The sequence below is a fragment of the Chiloscyllium punctatum genome, chromosome 20 (assembly GCF_047496795.1).
Source record: "Chiloscyllium punctatum isolate Juve2018m chromosome 20, sChiPun1.3, whole genome shotgun sequence".
Lineage (NCBI taxonomy): Eukaryota > Metazoa > Chordata > Chondrichthyes > Orectolobiformes > Hemiscylliidae > Chiloscyllium > Chiloscyllium punctatum.
The window spans coordinates 8256091-8282607 of NC_092758.1; the positions used below are offsets into that span (position 1 = coordinate 8256091).

At 39.2% G+C, this 26517-nt stretch overlaps 1 protein-coding gene across 1 annotated transcript in view; it reads right to left on the minus strand.

Moving 5' to 3' along the window:
* Positions 1–718: 718 nt before the first annotated feature.
* Positions 719–26517, minus strand: part of LOC140492301 (uncharacterized) — a 36199-nt gene continuing 10400 nt past the window's right edge. The window contains exon 2 of the mRNA XM_072591253.1: positions 719–5010. Within this exon, the coding sequence (XP_072447354.1) occupies positions 2403–5010 (2608 nt within the window). The 3' untranslated portion in view covers positions 719–2402. The remainder of the gene's footprint in view (positions 5011–26517) is intronic.

Sequence of the window (26517 nt, forward strand, 5' to 3'; positions counted from 1 at the left end):
ACAAAAAAAAACCTCAGGAACTGGAACAATGGTGAAGCAATGCGTTGTTGGGAATGAATGACAATAAGGATTACCTTGCTTGTTTGCAGTATTATAAATGGAATTTGGCGAACTTCGGGGTGTGAAGTCATCAAGATAGAAATGCTCGAGGTTCAAAAAGTTCAGAAAAAGCACAGATGTTTGGCGTTGAATTAGATAATGCTGTGGAGCAAACATTGAATAAATATATCCGATACTTGAGCTATCATGTAGCTCAGTTTCTGAACAAGTTATGGTCATGCAGAGTACGAGAGACGAAACAGGTTGAAAGATCACGTCATAACAAAGGTTTCAAAGATGTCATGAAGGTCAAAAAGAGTTACGGCACCAAGGTCACAAAGTCGCAAAGGATGTCATTTGAATCTTATTTAGAATAGTATAAATCGATAGAAGATTTTTTAAAAACAGATTGATTGGAGTTACTCAAACAATTTACACCATTACTGTACTTCACAGATGCATCTTGAAATTATAGCGCACCGGAACTTCTTAATTTTTCTGTTTGTGTCATACAGTCAATCACATCAGCATCACTATTCTATATTGTATAAATATATTAAGCATGATAAATGGTTTCTGTATTTCTTACAGAATAAAGCTTACATTATAGAACTTAAGTAATTGAACAGAAAAATTAAAATTAAACTGAGTCAATAAGAATGTCAGACACGTGCACAATTTTAATCACTTTCATTTTAAATCTGATAATATATATTGCAAAATGACATGCAACAACGAAATATGTTCTTCTTGATTTATATATCCAATCTTGACCAGAGCATTTCGGTAACTTTGTCAAAAATGTGGTGCTGTAAATGCACAGCCGGTCAGGCAGCATCAAGGAGCAGGAGAGTATAAGTGCTTCATCAGGAATTTGGGTCGGGGGGGGGGTGGTCAAGAGGGCTGAGAGGTAAATGGGAGGGGTGGGGCTGGGGGAAGGTAGCTTGGAATGCGATAGGTGGATGAAGGAAATGGTGATAGGTCAGAGTGGAGGTTGAAGCAGATAAATGGGAAGGAAGATGGACAGGTAATACAGTACAAGAGGGTGATGCCAAGTTGGAGGGTTGGATCTGGGATAAGGTGGGTGTAGGAGAGATGAGGAAACTGGTGAAATTTACATTGATTCCGTGTGGTTGGAGGATCCCAAGGCGGAAGGTAAGGTGATCTTCCTCCAGTCGTCGGATGGCTAGGATTTGGAGGTGGAGGCCCAGGACTTGCATGTCCTTGATAGAGTGGGGCGGGGGGTGGGGGAGGGGGGGCTAGTTGAAGTGAACTTTGTACATTCTGTAAATTTGACTCTGATCTCCAGCATCTGCAGCCCGCACTTCCTCCCATTTCAGTAACTTTGTAAATCTCTTGCAGAAGGTAAAGAAATCCAAGAATGGTAATCTTACATTAATGCCATAGTGTGGCAAATTTTGGGAAAAGATTTAAGAGATCTAGCCAAAATGTTGATGGGTTTTGGGACAATATGAGAGAAAACAAAATTGGCTTATCAGAAAAAAAGGAGATTAACCAAATTTAAAATAACGAACATAATTCAGAAGAAAATTTAGGGGAGGGGGGGACAACTCTTTTGTGCAATGCTGCCATAAAATAGAATTCATTGACTGAAAGGTTGTTGCAAAGAAATGTGACAGTAGCATTCAAATGGAAACTGATCACTTCTGTGAATACGAGATCAATGCTATGGTAAGTTATATATTATGTTTGTTAATGTTTTATGAAACAAGCTAACCACTAACCTTCAGCCTCCTACCACCCCATCCCAGCCCGCAAAAAAAAATTGCTTTAAATCAAAACTGTATAAAATGATTTATCCTTAATATATCATGTCCAATTCTTGGATAGTTCTTCTAGGTCAAATAGATACAATTTTCCAGCAGAACATTTACTGAACACTGTCGAATTCTGAGTGGATACAATGATAGACCTGAAAATTGTTATTCAAATTTTCATCTGCAATATAGTTCATAGTTATACAACAAGTTACAGATGCAACCAAAGTTCAGAGATTATTGTTATCGTATTGACCAGTTCAGTTCACTTGTAATTCATGCTTAACAGGAAACTGCGGACTGGAATTCACAGATAATATTTTGTATATTTCAACAATGTCAAACAATGAATAATTGCAAAGCTGATTTCATGCTCACATGCATGTTTCAGAGCTGTCATCTAGTGCTCGGTATAATTTGCATAATTGAAAATTAGGAACAACAAGAAACAATTTAATTAATTTTGCAAACAGCTATGCGCTGAAATAAAACTTACCCATGAATGCAGTCCTTATCACACAGCTATTTAACAAAGTTTGTTACTGCTATACCAATAATGGAACTTCTTGTAAATTATTTTGTAAATTATCCGGTGCTTATGTCTGGTACATCCAAATCACTGAAACGCAATGGAGGATTACAGGGCTTTAAAAAGAGAAAATCACTTTTTGATGACTCCGGAGACAAACTTATAGCAAAGCGATAACCTTTAGTTTGAGCAGACTGGGTATAATTAAATGCTTCGTTTGGTGCAGGCGTACGATTAAAGGTATCATTCAAAGTCCGATTTGAGCAACAACAAACTGTGCGACCGTTGTCTACAGCAGTATTTTTATCTTGGTTAAACTTCAGGATAACCAGAACAATTATGGTTACAAAAAGCAAAAGGGAAGTTGATCCTAATATAATAATTAAGTAACCATTAAGATTGGAAAAAAACTTCTTCGACTGTCCATATTCCTCAGTTCTTTGTGTCGAATTTTCTGTAAAATTTGATAAAATATTAAATGAGATCGTTACGGTAGTGGATAGACTTGGTTCTCCATTATCCTTCACGAAGACTATCAGCTTTGCTGCGCTAATTTCTTCCTCACTTAAACGCCGTGTTGCTCTAATTTCCCCAGACCGAAGCCCCACAGTAAAAAGCCTGGGATAATTAGCCCCCAGCAAGTGATAAGAAAGCCGTGAATTCTGACCAGAATCGTTGTCAGTCGCGATTAATTTGGTGACCAAATAATCGGGATATACTGATTGTGGCAGAATTTCTACTGATGCTGAGCTGTTCCACGTTAAAGGTGAAACAATAACAGGAGCGTTGTCATTCTGATCCAAGATAATGACATTTATGAAGGCAGTGCTGCTCAATTTGACAGACCCATTATCCTGAGCTTGAACTTTGATCTGGAAATGTTTCAACTTTTCATAATCAAAGGCATGCAGGGCATTAATGCTCCCATGTTTAGAACTGATGGTAACATACGACGTTCTCTGTACGCTTCCAGTGCGAGTGTTCAGAATAGAATAGATTATCTCTCCATTCTGGTCTGAATCTGGATCCCAAGCAGTGACCGCAAATATAGAAGCACCTGGAGTGTTGTTTTCCATCAAATAGACGTTATATGAGGATTGTGTGAATCTCGGCGCATTATCATTAATGTCGGAAATGGACACTAAGAGTGTTTTATTTGTTGACAGAGAGGGAGATCCTCCGTCCCAGGCTGAAATGTGAATGCTATACGTCTGGACAGTTTCACGATCCAATTTATCACTTGTAACCAACCTGTAGCCATTTCTCGATGTTCTTTGAAGTTTGAACGGAATATCTACTGGAATGTGACATTCTACGTGTCCATATTCTCCAGAATCTGAATCTATAGCAGTGATCAGTGCTACAACTGTACCTGGAGGGGCATCTTCCTGCACCGTGCTGGACACCAATGTCACGTCCAATACTGGGGCATTGTCATTTATGTCTATTAGTTCAACCATAACTTTTGTACGTCCCGCCATACCTGCATCAGCGTTGTCCACAGCTTCTACATCAAGTTCATAAACATTTGATTCCTCAAAGTCCAGTACTCCTTGAACTGTAATCTCTCCAGTTTCCGGGTCCAAGTTGAACAAATCTCGAATATTTTGGGAAACGTGGCTGGTGAAGTAATATTTCAGTTCACCATTCTTGCCGTCATCAATGTCAGTAGCATGTACGGTTATCACCAAGGTCCCTTTCGGGGAGTTTTCCGCTACACTGCATTTGTATGTTTCATGATCGAATACAGGTGCATTATCATTGACGTCAAGGACAGTAATCAGTATCCTGCTTGTTCCAGATCTCAGCGGTATCCCACCGTCAACAGCGGAGAGTATAAGGTGAAAGGACGACTGTTGTTCACGGTCCAAGGGCTTCTCCAATATCAACTCGGCACTTTTTGACCCGTCAGTCCGTGTCTGAACTCTGAGGCCAAACTGGTCATTCGGACTGACCTGGTAAGTGTTAATTGTATTCGTGCTGACGTCCGGGTCAAACGCGCTCTCGACAGGGAAGCGCGCTCCTACTGAAATTGACTCACTGATCTGCAGAAGAAATTCAGGGTTCGGAAATCTGGGAGAATTATCATTTATATCTAGTATTTCCACTGCAACCGGATGTATTTCCAGAGGATTATCAAGCACTAATTGAAACGAAAGGGAACAGATAGAGCTCTGCTTACAAATCTGCTCTCGATCGATCCGTTCATTCACAAACAACACCCCATCTTCCATATTTACCTTCATGTACTGCCTTCTTTCATCAGAGACGAGCCGAAATTTACGAGACAATAATTCCCAAAGAGTTAATTTTAAATCCTCAGCGATATTGCCAACAAAAGCCCCGTGCTCCTTCTCTTCGGGAATCGAGTAGCGAATTTCTCCCAAAACCAGGTTTGATGTCCAAAGCAGCAAAACAAAAGATGTCCTGCGTAGTATTGTCATTGTTCTCGGGCGAATGTTGATGTAAAAATGTCGATATGTCGTCCAGTCTTGCTTTTTACACCGTCTTACCACGGGAATATATGCTAACACCGAACCTGGGAAGATTTCACGAACATGGCCGCACAGTATATAAACACGCAACGTCTGTCTCTTCGTTTCTGGTCTGTCTTTCAGCGGCTCGGATGAGAGGTTCTGTAGATCCCTGTCTTCTGATGTGCTTCTTATTGGTAGACAGCGACACGAACAGCCTCAACCAATAACTGCAGCAACTGTTCTTAAAGCTGGACTGTTCCGTATTCATTGTAATAGAAGGCAACGGATGATTTCGGAGTGCGCAATTTAAAATCCTCTTAGAAACCACAGGTGCAACATAACAACTGATAATATGATGCTACTTTTAATATTGCTCATATTTATTGATGCAGCATTACATTTACATTCCCATAATTACATTTTCCGTTTCATCATTGGATGCCTAGGACACAAAGCTTTACTGAGATCCTGATAACCCTAATTATGTACTTTGTGACTCAGTATCATTGATGCAAAGTGCAGATCGCCCTCTGGACCAACCCCAATTAGATAACGGGCGATTTTGTTGCTGGGTCGTGACAGGAAAGTCTGAATAATTCAATTCCCGTTCAATGATAGAATAACATTGTAAACATACTGAAAGAATGTACTTAATTGAATAAAAGTAAATGGCAGTGAATTCTTCGGTGGGGCTAATCTTAGCTGTCATCGCAGTTTGTGAATACTTCTAGTCAGTGGACTGAGGCTACAAAACTGAGTCAAAATAACATAATTTGGACGCTGAAAATCAGAGACAAAAGCAGAAAATTCCGGAAAAAGCAATAGACCTGGCACCATTTGTACAAAAAAGTAAATTCTTCAGAAAAAGATCTTGCATCAGAGTCATTTCTGATTAAAGACCACGAAGAAAAATGCTAACTCCGTGACTTTTGTTCCACATGCAGCCACACTTGCTGAGCATTTCCAGTATTTACACATTCATATTAGACAATGTGTGTCTTATAGCAACAACAGTTTGCCTTTTATCTCACGCTGTTAAGTTATCCTTATGTGACAAACTGGTTCTGCAGTGAGAATAACAAATATAAAACTGTGATCTACCTGAATGAGCAGGTGATACGGTAGATTGGCAACTGTTTGCAAAAACACAGTTTTTGGTTTTTAAAGGATTCTGAGATATTTCAGAAACACTACTTAGGCCGTCTCACAAGGCACCCATTGGCTAATGATTAAAATCGAAGGTGCATAACAGGCTAGAATTGGAGGATTACATATTTCTTCCAGAGCTTTAAGTCTGGAAATGTTCACAGAGATAGTAATAACATGATGCTCTTCAAGATTTTGTAAACAAAAACACGATAAGATTTTTTTCTAAAATTTAAGGTGCTGCTTAATCATGTGTTATTAACGTCAGAATAGGGGTGATGTGTGAATGGATTTTATTGTAGTTTCAAAGAGGTTTACCTGCATTTATGTACGTGAATGATGGAAATGGGTAGGATTGCATTCACGCAACCAACTCAAGGAAGTGCAAATAACTGTGAAGTCAAAATACTGTGGATCCTGGGAATCTGATATAAAAACACAATAAGATAAAGTCGCCATCATCTCAGAGAACCATGGAACTGTTCTGTCATTAAAAGAAGACAGTTGGTGGTGGTTTAACCTGAAGGTCACTACACCTCATGCAAGATATAGGAAACTAAAGGGAAGTCCGTCATGGTTACTTCAGCTGGTGTAAGAATTGCACCTGTACTGTTGGTGTCACTGCAATAAAAACCAGCTGGCGAACCAAATCATTTAACAAACCCCAAGACTGTGAAATGCATCGTCTGTAGAAGAGAGTCATTGGGCTCAGAAAAGTAAATGTGCTCCTCTCCACCGATGCTGTCAGGCACGCTTAGTTCCTACAGCACTTTTATGTTCAGTAAAAACGGCAATTGTGTTGCAGCCTTTCATGGAATGTTGTTGTCATTTTAAAGGCCAGCATGTTTTTTTTCTCTTCAATGTTTTTCGGGGAAAGCTGATGGTGAGCAGGATTTTTGAACATGTGCCACCTTACTAGAACAGACGGTCACCGGAATTCCACAATATTCCCTCAAGCACAATGAAACAATTAAGATGCAATTCCAATTCAAAATGATGCGTGGCTTGGATTTGAAATTACAAATCACGATTTTACTATTTACCTACTGCACAAGATGGTGGAGATCAGAAGTATGGAAGTAGAGTGAAAGGAGCATTACTAAATTGCTGCAGGTCTTCTTGTGGATTGTGAACAAGCTCAACTCTTACTCTATGGGAATAGAAACATAGTTCTTTGGAGGGGAGCAATAAGAAGAGTACAAGATCTTTCATGGAACTCCACATAAATGAACACATATAAGAAGCTATATTTCTTTGAAACCATGAGGTCGAATGAATTTGCGGATTTATGTTAAAATTGCAATTTGTGCACCTGCAGACAAATGTCAACATTTTAACAGGACTGATATGAAGAGGTGCATTTGGCAGATGTTCCTTCGAGATGAAGCATCTGAGGTACTGTGAATATTAGAGCTGCAAATGGACTCTTAAGGAGGAAATGAATGAATGTTTATGAATGTGCATAGGGTTCCAATCACAACAGCTGCTGTTATGAAGGAGTAGGTTTTTAATGTACCTTTAAGAGAGACTGGAAGCTGACCTCATCTTCCGCCTAGGAACCCTCCAAGCACAAGGGATGAACTCAGATTTCTCCAGTTTCCTCATTTCCCCTCCCCCCACCTTGTCTCAGTCCCAACCCCCAAACTCAGCACCACCTTCCTAACGTGCAATCATCTTCCAGACCTCTCCACCCCCACCCCCACTCCGGCCTATCACCCTCACCTTATCACCCTCACCTTAACCTCCTTCCACCTATCGCATTTCCAATGCCCCTCCCCCAAGTCCCTTCTCCCTACCTTTTATCTTAGCCTGCTTGGCACACTTACCTCATTCCTGAAGAAGGGCTCATGACCTAAACGTTGATTCTCCTGCTCCTTGGATGCTGCCTGACCTGCAGCACTTTTCCAGCAAGACATTTTCAGCTCTGATGTCCAGCATCTGCAGTCCTCACTTTCTCCTGGAAGCTGGTGTGGCTTTAAAGACGCACAGAGGCTGCCGAAAGAATTTAAAATGTAACATTTGACTGTGAAACCACCAGTGCAGCTGAGTTGCTACGATACAAATACAAACTTAAATTCGACCAATCAGTTTAAATTATGCCCCAGACAACAAACTCCAATCAAATTTGAATTTAGTATTTTGACAACATCAAACTAATGAAATGATCGGATGTTTTACGGTATGAAATCGGACATATTGAACAGTTAGGGGGAGTACTGCTAAGAACACAACAAGTATAAACTGATAGCCGAAGAGCTCACTGAAAGGTACCTGTCCATGAGAAATTATGCAGCACAGCATCGAAGCTGACCTATAAAAACATCTACAGAGGAAAACGTACAAATGAGAATGTAAAAAGCTGATTGGTTTTGAAAAATGATTTTATTTTTCTGTTAACCTTAATCGGAGTTTTTTCATCAGATCAGAATTATGAAGTGGAAGGTAAAAGCTTGGTTTAAGAGAAAGGAGTTGTAAATACTTGTCTAATGTTCTCTTTTGGATTAAAGAATAAGAATGTTAATTCTTACTTTAAATGGTGACCTCTGGGATAGTTCTTTGCTTCACAAAATTTATCAGATTACTGTGCTACGTGAGCTTCTCTCTGTAATGGGTTTAAATTAGCAAACTACCCCGTGTCACAACAGTTTAGGGGCTTTTGTCCGCGATTTGAATAGGTTTAGCCAGATCCAATCTGAGATTTGAATAGAGCTGAATAGATTTGGAGTATGAAAAGGTCCAGTGGATTTCGACACTTGCAGGTTAGTGTCCTCGATCTTTAAATAAAATGTAAGTGAGGCAATTTGTTTAATTTTGGTGACTTGTGGTTGTTTAAATGAAAAGTGAGAGAATTGGCTTTTAAAGTTGCTAAAGTTGTTCTGGTGTTTGAAGATGATTCTCAAATTTGCCAGGAAAGTTTAGAAGGAAAGTAAACAACCATAATTTTAGAATTAGCAAAGAAGTTAGATTTGGGTTTAATCAAGGACAAAAGTAAAGCAGAAATTGTAAGGGAATTACTCAAACATTTAGGTGAGTTTGAGAAACAGGCACGTGCAGTAGAGTTAGAAAAAGTTAAATTACAGTTCAAGAAAATTGAGTTGGAAGATAAACAAGAAGAGAGAGAGGGAGAGAGTTAGAGAAGGACAAAGAAGAACAAGAGAGAGCAAGAGAGTGAAAGAGAGGAAAACAAAAGAGAAAGAATGTTCTTACCTGCCCAAAGAGAGTGAGAAGAAAGGGAGAGATAAAGAGAGACAGAAGAGAGAGAGAGAGAGAGAGAGAGAGAGAGAGGAAAAAGAAAGAGAGAGAAGGTTCTTAGCTGAGCAAAAAGAGAGAGAATTTGAACTTGAGAAGTTGTGATGTGGATAGCACAGTTAAGTGAACAGTTTGGAGATTAAAAGAGAAGGTGGTGAGGTATACAAATATGTCAAAACTCTGCCACATTTTGATGAGAAAGCTGTAGAGATCTTCTTTATTTCGTTTGAACAATTGACTCGGCAGATGGAGTGGTCCGAGGATTTATGGCTAATGCTAGTTCAGACTAAACTTGTAGACAGAGCTAGTGAGGTATTTACTGAGATGTCAGATGAGGGAGTAAGAGATTATGCAGAGGTCAAACAAGCTATTTTACGTGCTTATGATTTGGTACAGAAACATACACACAGCAGTTCAGAAATATAAAGATGGAACCAGGTCAGACTTATGTTGAGTTTGAAAGAATTAAACATACTCATTTTGATAGATGGGTGGGAACCTGGAAGATAAATATGACCTTTGAGGCTCTAAGAGAGATTATTCGGCTGAAGGAGTTTAAAAGCTCATTTCCAGAGATTATAAGAATTCACGTAAAGGAACAGTAATTTCAGGAAGTGAGAACGGTAGCAGATTTAGCTGATGAATACGTGTTGGTTCATAACACAAGCTTCTGGCCAGAATTTCATCCTTTGAGGGATAGTAGTTGGGAGGAGGGGAAATCCTACACTACAAAACAAAGAGTAGAGAACACCGCAGGTTAAAGCAGCCCAAGAGGGTGGAAAGGAGGTGAAAGGCCTCAGGTGGTTGCATTGTAATGGTGTGAGACTCAGAACATTACAGTACTGGTGGTTTCAGAAGGGCACTGGGAAAAGGTATTTTCACTGCCAGAAGGCGGGCATGTAAGGTCATAGTGCTGGTCGTTAAAAAAAGAGCTCTGAGGGAAATGATGTGGGAAAAGGAACAAAGCTAGTGGCATTGGTAAAAGTAGTAAAGGAAACCCAAGAAGAGCCAAGGAACTGCAGGAGAGTCACAGCCTAGGCTGCGGCTGGAGATGGATTTATACCTGATCTCGATAAAAGATTTGTCCCTGTGGGTAAAATTTACTCAGAATGAACAGGGAAAGAAGGGCAAGACGTTATAATTTTCAAAGGTACAGGATCGAACCAGTCTTCAATAGCAAGAGATGAGTTAATCCGCACTCTTTCTGATCTGTTTCCCGACATTGTGGTAACTTGTGGGATCGATGGACAGTAATTTAATGTTCCCCGATGTAAAATCAGGTTGGAATGCCAACTCAAGACTGGGCAAGTAACAATGGGAGTGATTGACAGTGTGTCAGTTCCAGGAATCCAGTTTGCTCTTGAGAATGATTCAGCAGGGTACAAGGTGGGAGTGACTCCCGATACTGTGGAGAAGCCCAAGGAAGATCAAGAAACTGGAGAGTTAAAAGAAAAATATCCTCGTATTTTCCCAGACTGTGTAGCAACAAGATCCTTGTATCTCAATTCACAGCGTGAAACAAAAACTAAAGAGAATGACGAAGGAGTGAAGGTTCAGTTATTGGAAACCCTGTTTGATGTCATGGCGCAGGAAAAACCTGAACAGGCAGAGGGTCAGGCAGAAGTCTTTAGTTCTGAAAGGCTAAGGGACTTCCAACAGAAACAAAAGATGGTAAAAGATATATTGTGGATGTATACTCCGAAAAGGAGGCAGAGAATATTCCTCAGGGCTATTATCTGAAAGCTAGAATCCTAAGATGGAAATGAAGACTACGGCAGGTTAGTGCAGAGGAGAAATTGGCTGAAGTGCAGCAGATTATGTTTCTGGTAGCATACAGAGAGGAATTGTTAAGAATAGCACATGAACTACCTGTCGGAGGTGACCCAGGTGTACGAACGACTCAGGCTAAGGTGCAAAATTATGATAATTGGCCTGGAATGCACACGGATGTGGTTAACTTTTGCCATACGTGTCATATGTGCAAAATGGTAGGTAAGCCACAGGCAGTAATAAAACCAGCACCGTTGTTGCCAAATCCTGCATTTGAAGAATCTTTCACGCTTTTAATTGATTGTGTAGGACCATCCCGAGAACTAAAAGTGGGAACCAGTAATTGTTAACAATAATGAATCTGTCTACCAGATTTCCAGATGCAATTCCATTATGGGTTATCGATGTAAAAAGGGGGGAGAGAGGAGTTGGTAGCTTTCTTCACGTGCTATGGGCTACCCAGAGAGATTAGTCAGAGCAAGGTTCTAATTTTACTGCTAGGCTGTTTAAAAAACTCATGGGTAGCCTACGTATACAATTTTTTTTTAAAAAGGGCATATCATCCTGAATCCCAGGGAGCTTTAGAAAGGTGACATCTGACCTTGACGGCCATGTTAAGAGCATACTGTCAGGATTATCCGAATGATTGGGATAAACATTTGTATTGTTTGCCATTAGAGATGCCCCAAACAAATCTTCTCACCTTACTCCCTTTTAGTTAATATTCGGTCATGAAGTGAGAGGCCCTTTGCAATTAATGAAAGAAAAATTGGCACAACCAGAATCGGAGATCTCACACTCAGAGTATGTATTAGAGGTGAAGGAGAGATTAAATCGAGTAGGTGAGTTAGCTAAACAGCACCTAAAGAGGGCACAGAATAGAATGAAGCGGGTGGCAGATAAAAATGCTGAGACTCGGACGTTTTCCCGAGAGGATGACGTGTTAGTACTTTTACCAGTGATAAGAAATCCCTTCAAAACCAGATTTGCTAGTCCCTATCAGATTGAAAAAGAAACGTTTAATCAGGTGAACCATCTAGTAAAGCTGCCAGATAGAAAAAAAAACTGTATCGGGTGTCTCATGTGATCATGTTGAAATTTTATTATAGAGAAAGAAAGAAACTGGAGAAACAGGTGTTAGTTACCACCCCGCAGAGTGAGGACTCAAATCCAGATGTTGTGGAATTTGATGTGCCTCAAAATATGTCAAACAATGAAGATGTCCTTGAGGAGTGGAATAGGTTCGTAAACTATCTGGTTCAGGAGCATAGAACGCAGTTGAAAAGTTTGTTACTGCAGTATGAGGACATATGCAGGAATCAGATAGGGAGGATTAAAGCTATTGTGCGTGAAGTAGGCATAGGGAATGCTGTACAGATAAAAAACAACAGCCTTATCAGCTTACTCCTTACAAAGCCAGACAGATACAGAAGGAGGGGGAGGCCATGCTCAATGAGGATATCATCAAAACGAGACAGAGTGAGTGGAATTCGCCAATCGTCTTAGTTACCAAACCAGAAGGGACACAACAATTTTGTATGCATTATCATACAGTCAATACCGTTGCACAATCAGACTCATACCAAATACCAAGATTGGAGGACTGTATAGAGAAAGTTGGACAAGCCAGTTACATCACCAAGTTGGTCTTACTGCGTTATAACTGACAGGTACCTTTATCAGACATAGCGAAAGACATCTTTGTATTTGTAACCTCAAATGAGCTATCTCAATTCAAACTGATGCCCTTTGGAATGAAGAACACACCTGCCACATTCCAAAAACTCATGAACAGAGTTGTGGCTGGGTTAACAAACTGTGCAGTCTATTTGGACAATGTAGTAATCTTTAGTAAATCCTGGAAAGATCGCATGCTACAGTTGGCAGTATTCTTCGAATGAACCCAAGAAGAAAGACTGTTAATAAACTTAACAAAACTGAACTCACGAAAGCAGAGGTGACATTCTCGAACATAACAGCGGTCATGGAATGTTGACACCATAAAATACAAAGACGAAGGTCATCGAGGAATTTCCACAATCAACCTCGACAAAAGCATTGCTTCGATTTTTGTGATGAAGCAGGTTCTATTGGAAGTTTGTCCCAAACTTCAGCAGTGTAGTGGGATCATTAAACAATTTGCTGAAGAAGAACACAAAGTTTCGGTGGACAGAACAATGCCAGGAGGTACTCGACCATTTAAAAGCAATATTAACCACTGCCCCAGTTTTAGCTACAGCAAAACTGTTCAAAAGTTCAAAGTTGTCATCGATGTTCGTGACATAAGAGTTGGAGCTGCACTGCTGCAGGAAGATGATAATGAGATTTAACTGTCTTTTGGTTACTTTTTGAAGAAGTTCAACCTCCACCAGAAGAAATACTCCACGATAGAAAAAGAACCATTGAGTTTGTTACTAGCATTACAACATTTTGATGCGTATGTCATGAACAATGTATCAGAGACAGTTGTGCACACAGATCACAATCCTCTTACATACGTAGAACGATTTAAATACAAGAACATGGGACTATTTTGTTAGAGTCATACGTTACACACTTTTAATTTATAAATTGTGCATGTTGCAGGTCGTAAGAATGTAATTGCAGATGTGTTATCGCGGATCTAACTGGTAAAGTTTAGATGAGATTGGTATTTATCGAATGTTACATCTATATTAAGGTTATCTGCATATTGTGATAATGTGGTGAAATAATTTTTAAAAATGAAGCCATCTTTTGATTATGATGGTTCATTTTTCGTAAGGTGTTATGAAGGTGTAGGTATCCACTGCAGGTTTAAGAGACTGGAAGTTGGCACGGACTTAGAGAGACACAGAATGTGCTGAAAGAATTTAAAATGTAACATTTGACTGTGAAACCAATAGTTCCTATTGGTTGCTATTAAGCGTTGCTATTATAGCAGAACAAACTCAAATTCGGCCAATCAGTTTAAATTATGCCTCAGATAATAAAATCCAGTCAAATTTGAATTTAGTATTTAGACAACATCAAACTAATGAAATGATCCGATGTTTTGATGTGTTAAAGTGGACATTTTGAACTTTTCAGGGGATAACAGCCAAGAACATCAACAAGTATAGACTGCTAGCCAAAGAACTCTCTGAAAGGTACCTGTCCATGAGAAATTTGTGCAACAGGACATTGAAAACGACTTAGAGAAAAACCTCTAGAAGAAGGCCTACAAAAGAGAATCGACAAAACTGACTGGTTTTGAAACGTGAGGTTTTTTTTTGGAAATCTTACTCATTTTTAGTATAAGTCCAGTATTTCAGAGTGGGAGGTAAAAGATAAGTTTCAGGGAAGGGAGTTGTAAATAGCTTCTAATATTCTCCTTTGGACTTAAAGAATAAAATTGCTAATTTTTATTTTAAATATGGATCTCTGGGATAGTTCTTTGCCCCTCGAAATTTAACAGGTTACAGCATGAGGTGAGCTTCTCTGTGTTTCAGGTTTAAAATAGCAGAGGGGTTTACCCCACGTCCGAACACTGCTTTGTCCCAAGTTATGTCAAACGTCCTGACTGCATTTGGAGTTGCAGCTATGTTGTATGAAACTGTAACTATGCCCTTTACTTGGTGAGCGAGTTTTGGCAAATCAATAATTGACATACAGATTGCAAAATTTCCAGGCACACTATTGATCTGGCTTTTTGAGTTCAGAATGCAGCCCATGATAAACAATATTAATGTTGGTGGTAGAGAATTTAGCGATCGTAACACCATTGAGGAGAAAAGGGAAGTAGTCTTACCTGTCTTTTTATATTGTGCAGATCTTACTGAGAATGCTTGAAGACAGTTTCTGCATCCACAGAATTGCAAGTGTTTCTGTAAATTGTGCAATGTTCAGTGAGCATTCCAGTGCTGATCTTGAGATAGAGAATGGTTATTGATTCCACAGTTGAAACTGATTCAGCATTGACAAGACCTTAAAAAATTGCTGCAGAGACTTCCTGAAACTGAGATGGTTGTCTTCCTACAGTTCCAACCTCCTCTTTTGTGCTAGACAGGTAACTAATCCTTAGAGATTGTTTCACCTGGTTTCTATAAATTCTTGATGGCACACCTCGAACAACTTCTGCATTGATGTCAAAAGTAATCAGTCTCACTTCAAATCTGGACATCAGTTTTTTTGTCTCTTAATTAGGCAACTATTGAAATGCAAACTGTTCACCTGTGTCAATTCTAACCTTCAAAGTATCTGTTCTATGTGGCTAGTATGTTGAAGTTTAAGACTTTGTCACTATCTCAAAGAAATCTATGCCTCCTTGTTAGAAATTCATAACAGAATATCACTACAATTTGTAGGAGTGACATTTGAGCAAACTTTAGAATGGGGTAAAAACAATGACTGCAGATGCTGGAAACCAGATTCTGGATGAGTGATCTGGAAGAGCACAGCAGTTCAGGCAGCATCCAAGAATGGGGCAGGAATCGTGCCTGCAACTGCAGCTCTCCATGGGATGCCTATACATGTCGAGGTATCGAATTCAAACACTAATGCCAATGGAGTGTAAAATAGATTGAGATAATAATTCGTGGGACATCCCCTCTTGATTAATTTTGTACGTGTGGCAAAGTTAATTTTAAATTCATATATAGACAATGCGCATCTTTGGCCATGCCAAGTTTATTTCTCACCTCTAATAGCCCTTACGGATAAAATGGTGAGCTTCATTTTGGAACCACTGCAGTCCTTGCAGGGTCAGTTCACCACGCCCTCGTTCAGAATGCAATTTTGCAACATTTTCCCGGAAATACGGAAGCCATGGGGCAATGGCTCCATATCATAATTGTGTACAGAATAAGGAGGAGCAGGCAGATAATTGCCCTTGTCCAACTTTGTGGGAGAGATAGGGAATTTGGTGCGTGTTGTCTAAGGAGTCTTGATAAATTGTGCAAAATATGTTCACGGTGGTATGCAATACTGTCACTGTGAGTCAGAGTAAACGAAGTGGATTGATTGGCTGCCAATCAAGCAGCAGCTTCTTCCTGAATTTGTCGAGATTCACGTGTGTCGTTTGAGCTAGGTATGTTGAGGATATTCTGGCACATTCTTAATTTGTATCTCACCAGTGGTAGACAGCATTTAAGAAGTCAGGAGAAGCATTAATAGCTGTATAATTCCCTTCTATTGACCGTCTTTGAAGTTGCAGCTTTTGTGTCACTCGTCCAATTCAATTTCTGGTCAATGGCAACACTCGATATTTTAAACAGGGGATTCATTTATGATAACGTTGTTGTCTGCAAAGGGGGATAGACAGATTCTCTCGTGTTTGATATTAATATTGACGAACAAAAATGCAACTCCAGCCGTACTTGTCACTTCTCAGCCTAGGCCAAAACGTTGTCGAGGTCTTGATACTTTGCCACGTCGACTTCAGCACTACCTGAGAAGTTGAATTGAACGTTGCATAATCGTCAGAAAACATCCCGAACTTGGAACTTATGACAGAGGGAATGTCATTGATGATGACACTAGTCAAGCCCTAGCAAAGAACTTACGAGACAACAACATTCCGGTCGTGTGGATGGGGTGACTGCCTTTGTCCTAAATGCTTGGTATAATTGCTGTCAGACGAGAGAGATTCCTTTGCTACGTTTTTGCTAGAGCTCCTTGATCTAGCATTGAATCAAATGCAACTTTGTTAAAAGCCAGTCATCTTTATTTCCTCCTTGGATCTCAGCTCTTCCTTCCATATATGGATGGTCTGCAATATATCCAAGGGCATGATTCGGCTGGCCACCCCTCCCATTTATCTCTCCATTTCGGAGGTTCCCTGCTTTCATTTCTGATGAAGGGCTTTTGCCCGAAACTTCGATTTTCCTGCTCCTTGGATGCTGCCTGACCTGCTGCACGTTTCCAGCACTACTTTAATCTAAATTCTGATTTCCAGCATCTGCAGTCCTCACTTTTGCCACCACAAACTGAGCGTCAGTGAACACATTATTTTGGTGTAAATGGCTCTTGTCAGCATTCTCAATGGCACATTTCATTACTTGGATAGTGATTTTGGGCATTTGAATAGAGTGCTAATTGGCTTGTTAGGATTTATCCTGCTTTTTATGGCCGTGACAATATATGGAAAACTTTCCGTATTGCTGTATAGATTGCAACTGCATTGGAGCAGTGCTTGAGGAGTGGCTCCTTTGGGATCATAGATTTTCAGCGCTATTCCCCGATTTTAATCAGAACACATAGTCATTGCGCTGTCCAATTCTTTCAATCGTTGCTTGATATCACGTGGGGTGAATGGAACTTGCTGCAGCCTGACATCGACAACAGATATAGCGCTAGCTGTCTGGTTAATATTTACTCTCTTTATGTGGCCGTCTCACGTCTGTAATACTGGGGACCTTAGAATTGAATTGAAGTCTCCAGTCGTCAATTTTGTTTGCACTTGAAAATGCTTCGGTTATGTATTTTACAACGAAGTTCTGGGGTCTCCCATCATTGCTGATAGGGATATTTATGAAGCCTCATCCTCAGACTAGTTATTTAATTATCCACCACCATTAATAACTGGATGTGGTAGGATTCGTGAGCTTAGGTGTCATACTGTGCCTTCTCTTAGCCTTATCTGTCACGAGCTGCTTAATGTGCAAATAGTGCTAAGACTTTGATCAATTCGACATGTTATTTTCAGTCATGTTTGGTGCTGTTGTTCACATACTGCCTTCCTACTATCTTCTTTGAATCTGTGTTGGTCATGTGTCTCCATAGTAATGGTAGAATGGGGAAGGTATCAGGGTCTGATTCTGTTTGAAAACAACTCTGTTGCTACTGGTAACTCATAAAGACTGCTCATGAGTGCTCAGTATTGACTTGATAGTTTTTTTTGAAATGCATCATATTCAGCATTGTCATCATGCATTCTCAATTCAGCATTGTCATCATGCATTCTCAGAGCATATCCTCAAAGTAAAGGCGGGACTTCATCTTCATATGAGTTGTGTCATTGTCACAATATTGTCATGGTGCTGTCAGAGACATTGATATCTGCTGCAGGTAGATTTACAACAAGTTTAAGTAAGTTTAATTTTTATCCTGTTGGTTGCTCACCTACTGCCACAAATCCAGTTTAGGAATTGGATGGGCCATGATAGTGGGTGTGCTGCAGAACAATTGCTGTTGATGAAAATTAATATATTCCAGCCAGAGTGTATTCCTTGCGTTTCATACCCTCTGGATGACCTCAAAGTGATGGTAAATGTTATGTGGTGTGCGGATTAGGTAGGTGGTGATTAGCACGAAGTTTCTATGTCCATATTTCGTCTGATGTCTTTAGTCTTCACGTTGTGCAGAATTAATGCTGATTCTCACATGACAATACTCTGTTGACTATACACCACTATGCTGTCACCTTGTGGATGATGATGATGATAATGCCCAGGACCTCCAATGTAATACATGATTTTGTGAGACTCCTGGTGTCAATATATTGCTTCACTAATCTGGGGGACACCTCTTTCAATTTTGATGTTATTAAGGTGCACTTTGGTGACTTAGCAGGATTGATTGTGTCATTGTCTTGGTCAATGATCCAACAGTCAGACTATGTGGCAGCTGGATATTACTATTTTTCTAGGCTAGTTCAGGTTCACCAAGATTATTGTTACTCTGGAGAAGATTGGGAGGGGTATATATTTCATCCTTGCACGTCATCAGGGAACAAAATAAGTTCTGGCTGTAGGTGTGCTCGCTGAGCTGAAAGGTTTATTTTCAGACGTTTCGTCACCATACTAGGTAACATCCTCAGCGAGCCTCCAGATGAAGTACTGCTGATCATTCCTGCTTTCTATTTATATGTCTGGGATTTTTTTGGGGGGGTTGATGATGTCATTTCCTGTGGTGATGTCATTTCCTGTTCTTTTGCTCAAGGGGTGGAAAATGGGGACCAAGTCAATATGGTTGTTGATAGAGTACCGGTTGGGATTTCATGCTTCTACAATTCTCATGCGTGTCTGTGTTTGGCTTGTCCTAGGGTGAATGTGTTGTCCCAGTCAAAGTGGTGTCCTTTCTTAGCTGTATGTAAGGAATCAAGTGAGAGATGGTCATGTCGTTTTGTGGCTAGTTGATGTTCATTTATCCTGGTGGCTGGTATAGTGACTATTGCAGTTCTCGCATGGTATTTTGTAAATGACATTAGTTTGTTTGTTGTCTGTATAAAGTCATTCAAGTTTATTAGCTGCTGTTTTCGTTTCTTGGTGAGTTTGTGGGATGCCATGATGCCAAGGGGTCTGAGTAGTCTGGCAGTCATTTCTGAGATGTCTTTGAAATAGCGGAGAGTGGCTAGGGTTTCCCAACGTGTTCTGGCTGCTTGTTTGGGCTTGTTGTTGAGAAATCAGCATCTTAAGTCAAACAGATTACATTGAAAAAGTGAACGCACTACGTGCAGATACAAACACTTACCAAAAAGTGGCGATAGACCCGACCCCACAACTAGAGAACAGAATCATAGCCCTACTCAAAACAACTTCGGAAATCTGGAGAAATAAATAAGACAGACTTTCAAAAAAATGAAACCAGACAGATCCAACACACCACGCTTCTATGGATTACCCAAAATTCACAAATTTTGTGGATATTTTCATGGAATGCGAGAGTTCATGAAAAGTTTGGATTTAACATTGATGTTGTAAAACATTCTTATGCTTCATAAAAAGAAATGTGTTTTGATATCTGTGATTTCTCAACACTGTTTATTGTCTCTATCTCTGCTGCTGTCTCCCAGTCTTCATTGCACATTCGTTCTCTTGCATATAGTTCAATAAGTATAGAATTGAACTAGAGTAAAAGTTTAGATGACAATTAGAACCTAAAGCATAATTTCAAATTACGTTCATTCCATTTTTAAATTAATGCATTAAATATAAGGTGTGTGCTTGCTTTCCTTGGTTTACTTTACAGTTTGTAGAAAGTAGATTTAAATATTATAAGTATCACCAAAAGCATAAATAAACAAAACACGAAATTAAAAGCAAATTACTTGATATTTAACATAGGTGCAAGAGCCAAAACAATTCATTCTAAATGTATACATATATTTAATTCTTAAGCAGTTAATAAAAAGTCTGAAATACGTTTAAGAATAGATTATTCGCCTTTCTTTAATGTTAAAGCTCATACTGTGATTCAAATTACGTCATAAAATGTTGGGTGAATAAAGAACTTGAAATTTATACCTTAAAATTTCACTAGTAAATGAAAACAGCTTGACAGAAGTTGCCAGGGAATTCGAGCACCATTAACTATTATATCGTCAGAAATTAATTCAGTTGAAAAAGCAAACATTATAAAATCTAAATTGCATTTAATGAATTATGTGATGTGTAAATTTCCAAGCAAGAATTGTAGTTTTCAATGTGAAATCGCAATTAATTCATAGAAAATACAGTTTGTTTGTGAAATGCTGTCATATTATTGTCAATGCTTTGATCGTATTGTTTTGTAGTGCAGAATTATTAGTTATTGAGAGAAAATCTCACATACAAAAGGTTCAAAAGCCTTCTTGGATTGAATGTCAGACACCACTGGCTGGAATGCACAATCACATCACATATCCTCATGAAACAGAAACTTCCATGTGTGTCACATGTTGTGGGAGGAAACATACCCCTTAAAGGCTGAGAATAACTATCACAACATTGCCTGCCCTAACAGATACTGCATGCATTTAAGTATGCATCTTGTGAATTGTGGGTACTAAATGTAATCTAGAAAACATTATTTCACGTCAGTGCATTTTTCAAAGACAGAAGCCAATTTTACTCCCTCAAATTCAATTCAATTACTACACATATTCTCTGCGTATATATTTTGAAAACGTTAGCACTGTCAGTATATGCATGAATTAAGTCAAAGTTCTTAATTAGCTTTTGTTTTCCAAGAACAGATGTTCATTGTTTGAAGTAGAACAGTTACTTGTGAAATTACACTGACCCCTAAAATCATATACGTTTAGAAGCATATAAACCTCTGATTGCATGCTAAGGTTAATGTAGTGTGCACTGCATAGAATGGCAGAACAAGAAAACAGCAGTCAAAGTTCACATGAAGCCAATGGTTATTATTAAAATTGTTACTATTGTTTCTCTATTAAAATATTGCAGTCAAGTTAAATATACGTTTTGCCTACCACACAAATGGATAATAGAATGTTGACTATCAGTCCCTCCATAATGCCAGCTATGTAGGCCACTCGTACCAAACATTGACAGAATATAGCAAAGAATAGGCCCAGTGGCCATTCACTGTGGACAATATGTTCATCGTACAGAACCAGACAGCGCTTAGAAGCTTCAGAAAAGTATGCCCATGATTTGATGTGATTCTACTTCTGGAAATAATTTGTTTAGCAATGCTAGGAATTCCATCACGAACCAATTCAAAATGATTTCTAGGGGCTCCCAGAGTGATGCACTTTGTATGTACTCGAAGCTTCATTTGTTAATAGATCGGGCTATTTTTCAATAACTTTTTTTTTCTAAGTTGCATCGTTTTTATTTAAAAAATGGTCGTGAAGACCGCCAATCTCTGGTGCATCTCCATGGCAATCCTTTGATCAATAAGCATTTGCCTGCCAGGCCTGAAAACTAAGATTGATGGTAAACTCTTCTTGCTGCATGGCCATGCCCACGATAGCCAAACAAATTAGAATTGTCTTCTCATGCAGAATAAGTTGGTCTTCCTGTTTTCCAGGTTGATTCTTGCGTCACAGTCCTGATGAGTGGAAGATGAAAAACTTTGAATTGCTGTCGCTTTTTAATAATGATTATTTTCTGTACACCAAGCATGCATGCATTCAGTGATTTCAATACCAGAAATACACTAACTTCGGAAGAAAACAAGCAAAAAAAAATTGAGAGTATCTTTTAACGAAGCATTGAGCTAAACATTCAAAACTTATGGGCATCCCAAACATACGACTTTATCAAAACAAACTTCCTGCTAGCATCAAAACTGCTGTTTAAATGAATTCTACACGTTGGTATCCACGGCATTCATTTCCCTGTAAGACAAAGTAGGGTGGATGGGCTTTAAAAAGAGAAAATTGTTTTTCGATTATTCTGGTGATAAACAGATAGTGTAACCAAAACCTTCAGTTTGATCAGGCCCGCTATTATTCAGTGGTCGCCTTGGTCCAGGTTTCTGATCAAAACCATTGCTTGAAGTATTAATCTGTAAGAAGAAACTGCCGAGTTGTGATTTCTGCACAGTTTCTGACTTGTTTAAACTTCAAAACGATCAGTAAAATGATGGTTAAGAGAAGCAAAAGTGAAGTCGATCCATAAGGAAGATGAAATAATGGTTTAAATCCGAGATATATACAGAATGGTGGGGCACGTTTCTTCGTTGAGAAGACTTTTCAGTATTATTGGAGACGGTTAAAAATGAAACTATGATCGTACTGGAGAGGCTCGGTTGACCATTGTCCTTCACAGAGTGGATAAAACGTTCAGTAATGATATCTTGAGCTTGTAGTCGTCGAGTTTCTCTTACGTCTCCAGTCAGAAAGCCTACGGTAAATAAATGGTGATCAGCCGCATCCAACAGTTCATAGGAAAGCCGTACATTCTGACCTGAATCAGAATCAGTCGCGATTAATTTGATCACCAAATAACCTGGATACACTGACTGAGGCGGAATCTCCACCGATACAGAACTATTCAAAGTGAAAGGTGAAACAACAATCGGAGCGTTGTCATTTTGGTCCAACGTAATACTATATATTGACGATTACAGTGCTGTTTAATGGAGTTGAACCACTGTTCTGAGATTGAACCTTGACATGGAATAATTTCAGATTTTCATAGTCAAAGGAATGAATCGCAAAAATGTTTCCATTTTTTGAGTTAATTGTAACGCAAGCAGACATCGGGCCTTCGTCGATCTTGTTGTCTAAAATCGAATAGGTGGCTTCCCCATTCTGATCCAAATCTCTGAGTCCAAAGCGGTAACAGCAAGTGTGGAACCACTAGGACCGTTGTTCTCCGTCAGACACAGGTTATAAGAGGGTTGCATAAAGTGCCATTTGTATCAGAGACTGAAACTAAAATTGCTTTATTTGCATGAAGTGAGTGCATACCCTCATCCCAGGCTGAAATTGATATATTGTAGATTAGGACTGTTCGCAATCCAGATTATCGTGCGTTATCAATTTATAACTATTCATCAAAAACATTTGCAATTTACATGGAATATCTTCAGGAACCTGGCACTTTACCTGACTATTCTTTTCAGAATCTCGATCTGTGACACTGATTGTGGCTATAACCGATCCTACTGCAGCATCTTCAGGGATAATGCTGGATATTGAGCTTATCTCTATATCAGCAAAGTTATCATTCACATCAATTAGATCGACCATGTCCTATCAAAAAGAGTAGAGCGTTGTCCACTGCCTGTACATCAAACTCGAAAATATTTGATTCTTCAAAATCTAGTTCTGTTTGAACAGTGATCTCGACAGTTATCGAGTCCAATTTGAACAGGTCACGAATTCTTCCAGACACATAGCTAGTGAAGGAATATATTAACTCAGCGTTCACTCCTTGATCTAAGCAACAGCATTGATTTTTGCAACGATACTGCTTTGATGCGTGTTTTCTCGCACAGTCGCTCTATAGACTTGCTGTTGGAATACAGGCGCATTGTCATTTCCGTCCCTTACAGTAATGATAATCGGTTTTGTTCCAGATCTGTGGGGGAGCCCACCATCAATAGCAGTCAATACAATATGGAAACTAGCCTGCTGCTCACGATCCAAGGATTTCTGTAATAACAACTCAGCACTTCCATCTGTTCTTATCAGCAGTCTAATGTTGAAGATCTCGTTTGGACTGGTTTTGTATGTGTAGATTGTATTTATCGTGCGCGCTCTCAACCAGGAAGCGCGCTCCAGGCGCAATTAATTCACCGATCTGCAGGAAAATTTCATCCTTTCAAAAACGAAGTGAATTATCATTTACATCTATTATTTCCACTGAGGCATGATGCATTTCCAAAGGGTTATCAAGAGCTACTTGAAAGAAAAGGGAACACGGCGTGCTTTGTCTACAGATGTTTTCTCGGTCTATTCGTTCATTAACAAATAAACACCATTGTCTTCATTTACCTTTCACAATTGTTTTCTGTCATCTGAGAGCAACCGAAATTCGCATGCCGATAATTCTCTGAATTTGAGAATTAAATCCTCACCGATATTACTCACAAATGTCTCGTCCTGCAATTCCTTGGGAATGGAATACCGAAGTTGTCCAGAAACCGTGTCTGTCACATAATGGAGGAAGATGAAAAACGTCCCGCGACTGGATGTATTCATTACTCTGGACTGCCATGTCTGATGAATTTATAAACAATCAGCTTACATTAAATTCCTTTTTTGTAAAAAACGAACGAATTTGTATTTTAATGCTAATGTGCATTTGCGTTATTAAAAAAAAGGACAGCTTCTCTGAATATGTCCGTCTAGCATAAGGGAAAGCACGGACTGTTTCTTCGCTGCTTTTCTGTTTCACTGGTGGAGGAGACGGTTACATCACACACGTGATTGAAGACAGTGACACGAAAATGCTTAACCAATAACTGCAGCAATTGTTCTTAAAACTAGCCCGTTCTGAAACCTTAGTATTTTTGAGTGTGCAAATAAAAACTCAACAGGATGTCTTGTGACACAGTCCGCAGCACCCTTGCTTCTGAAACTGAAGCTCGGTATTCCAAATACATTTAATGTCTTAATTGTTAGGGAAGATGCGATCATAATGCAGACAAAAACATTACTTATCAATAAAAAAAAACTATCTCACGGACAGCACATGCAAGATCAGAATTTATCTGTGTCAGTCATACTCAATGCAGAACGAAAGCCATTCAATATTTTACCTCTGGATTCAGCTGACGTTGTGTTCCAGAAAATAAAACAAGCTTACTAAAATTAAGTGAAAGTAAAATTAAGAATGGTTTGTTTCATGTGCCGCATGTCACCACCAGTCTAAAGAAAATAAACCTCTGGAGAAGTAAGTTTTTTTTTAAAAAAGTCCAGTCTTGTCTTTTAAAATGACTTGCAAGTCGCCAACTACTCCTGATGGCACATCAGTGTTGCCATAATGAACATTGTGTCTGCAACCACCTACATCTTACTTGTCAGTATCACCCATAGTTTATTTGACACAATCCGTAGATTGTTCATATTACATCACGTCAGACATGAACAAACTTATTTATGGTTGTGCAGCACTAGTAAGAAGTCTGAATACGTTTGCTATTTTAATGAAAGTGTTATGTCTTTGAGAGATTCTTTAATTTTATTTTACATTTGTTACCATTTTCTTCACTTTCCATAGAATAAGCCTGTATAATTTTTTTAAAAATCTTTCACAGAATGTGGGCATCACGAGCTAAGCCAGCACTCATTCCCTTCCTAACAGTTGAGAGTCAACTACATTGCTGTGGGTCTGGAATCACATGTAGGCCAGACCAGGTAAGGATGGCCATTTCCTTCTAGAGAGTACGTTAGTTAACCAGTTACTCTTTTTTGTCGTGCCAATCGAAGACTGTTTCATGGTCTTCATTCGAGTTTTAATTCTAGATTTTTTTTTGAAAAAGGTTACATTCACATTCTACCTTTCGCCATGATAGGATTCAAACCCAGGTCGCCAGAATGCGACCCAGACCTCTGGATGCATAGTCGATCCTTACGCCATTAGGCCACAGCTTTGTGATTATGGAAAGTGCATGCTGGCAAATAATAATATAATAGTGAAATATTGCATGACTGAATTATTAAGGTGCAGAACTTGGTAGTATTGTGTTCTGTTGGGCAGAATGCCCTTCGCCAATTCAAGCAACAGCAAGTTGCAAACTGAGGCATCATGCATCTTCAGGAAGTGGAGATTTAGTTTATGATCAGACTAAGCTGTACAAATCAGTCTAGTCCAGCAACTAGTGGCGAGCCCGAAGGATCAATTCTCTGGCCACAGTATAGCTATGTACATAATGTTCATATGTCGGATAGAGTGGTATATATTTATTCGGAACGTGTATGTTGGAGTAATTCTCACCTCAAATGTACTGAGGCAAGTGTCTTAGCAAGTCATCTAACTGTAATGGTAGTGGGGGCTAAAAAAAAAGGTAGTGTGTGAGGGGTCAATTAACATGGAGTTTTTGGCCGGGGGTGTCATGTTCTAGACACATCTAAAGAGCAGATTATTGCAGGTGTAGCAAAGTTCATAAGGAACATATTAATTAATGTTTGAAACGTAAATACGGGCTAAGATAAAGGTGTGAAGACAAAGCTGAATTATCACAAGCAGACGTTTAAACCAATAAATCATAACGTCACCAAAGGTGAATTTCAAACAGAACCAAAGATTCTACCAAAAGGATGCATCATATTTTCAATAAAGTAGGAAGTATTACAAGGGATAGGCTCACCATTCGTTGATATCTAAAACGTTAAAGGTAGTACTAAACTGAAGGAAAACATATACTTGTGCAAAGGCGGCTGGTA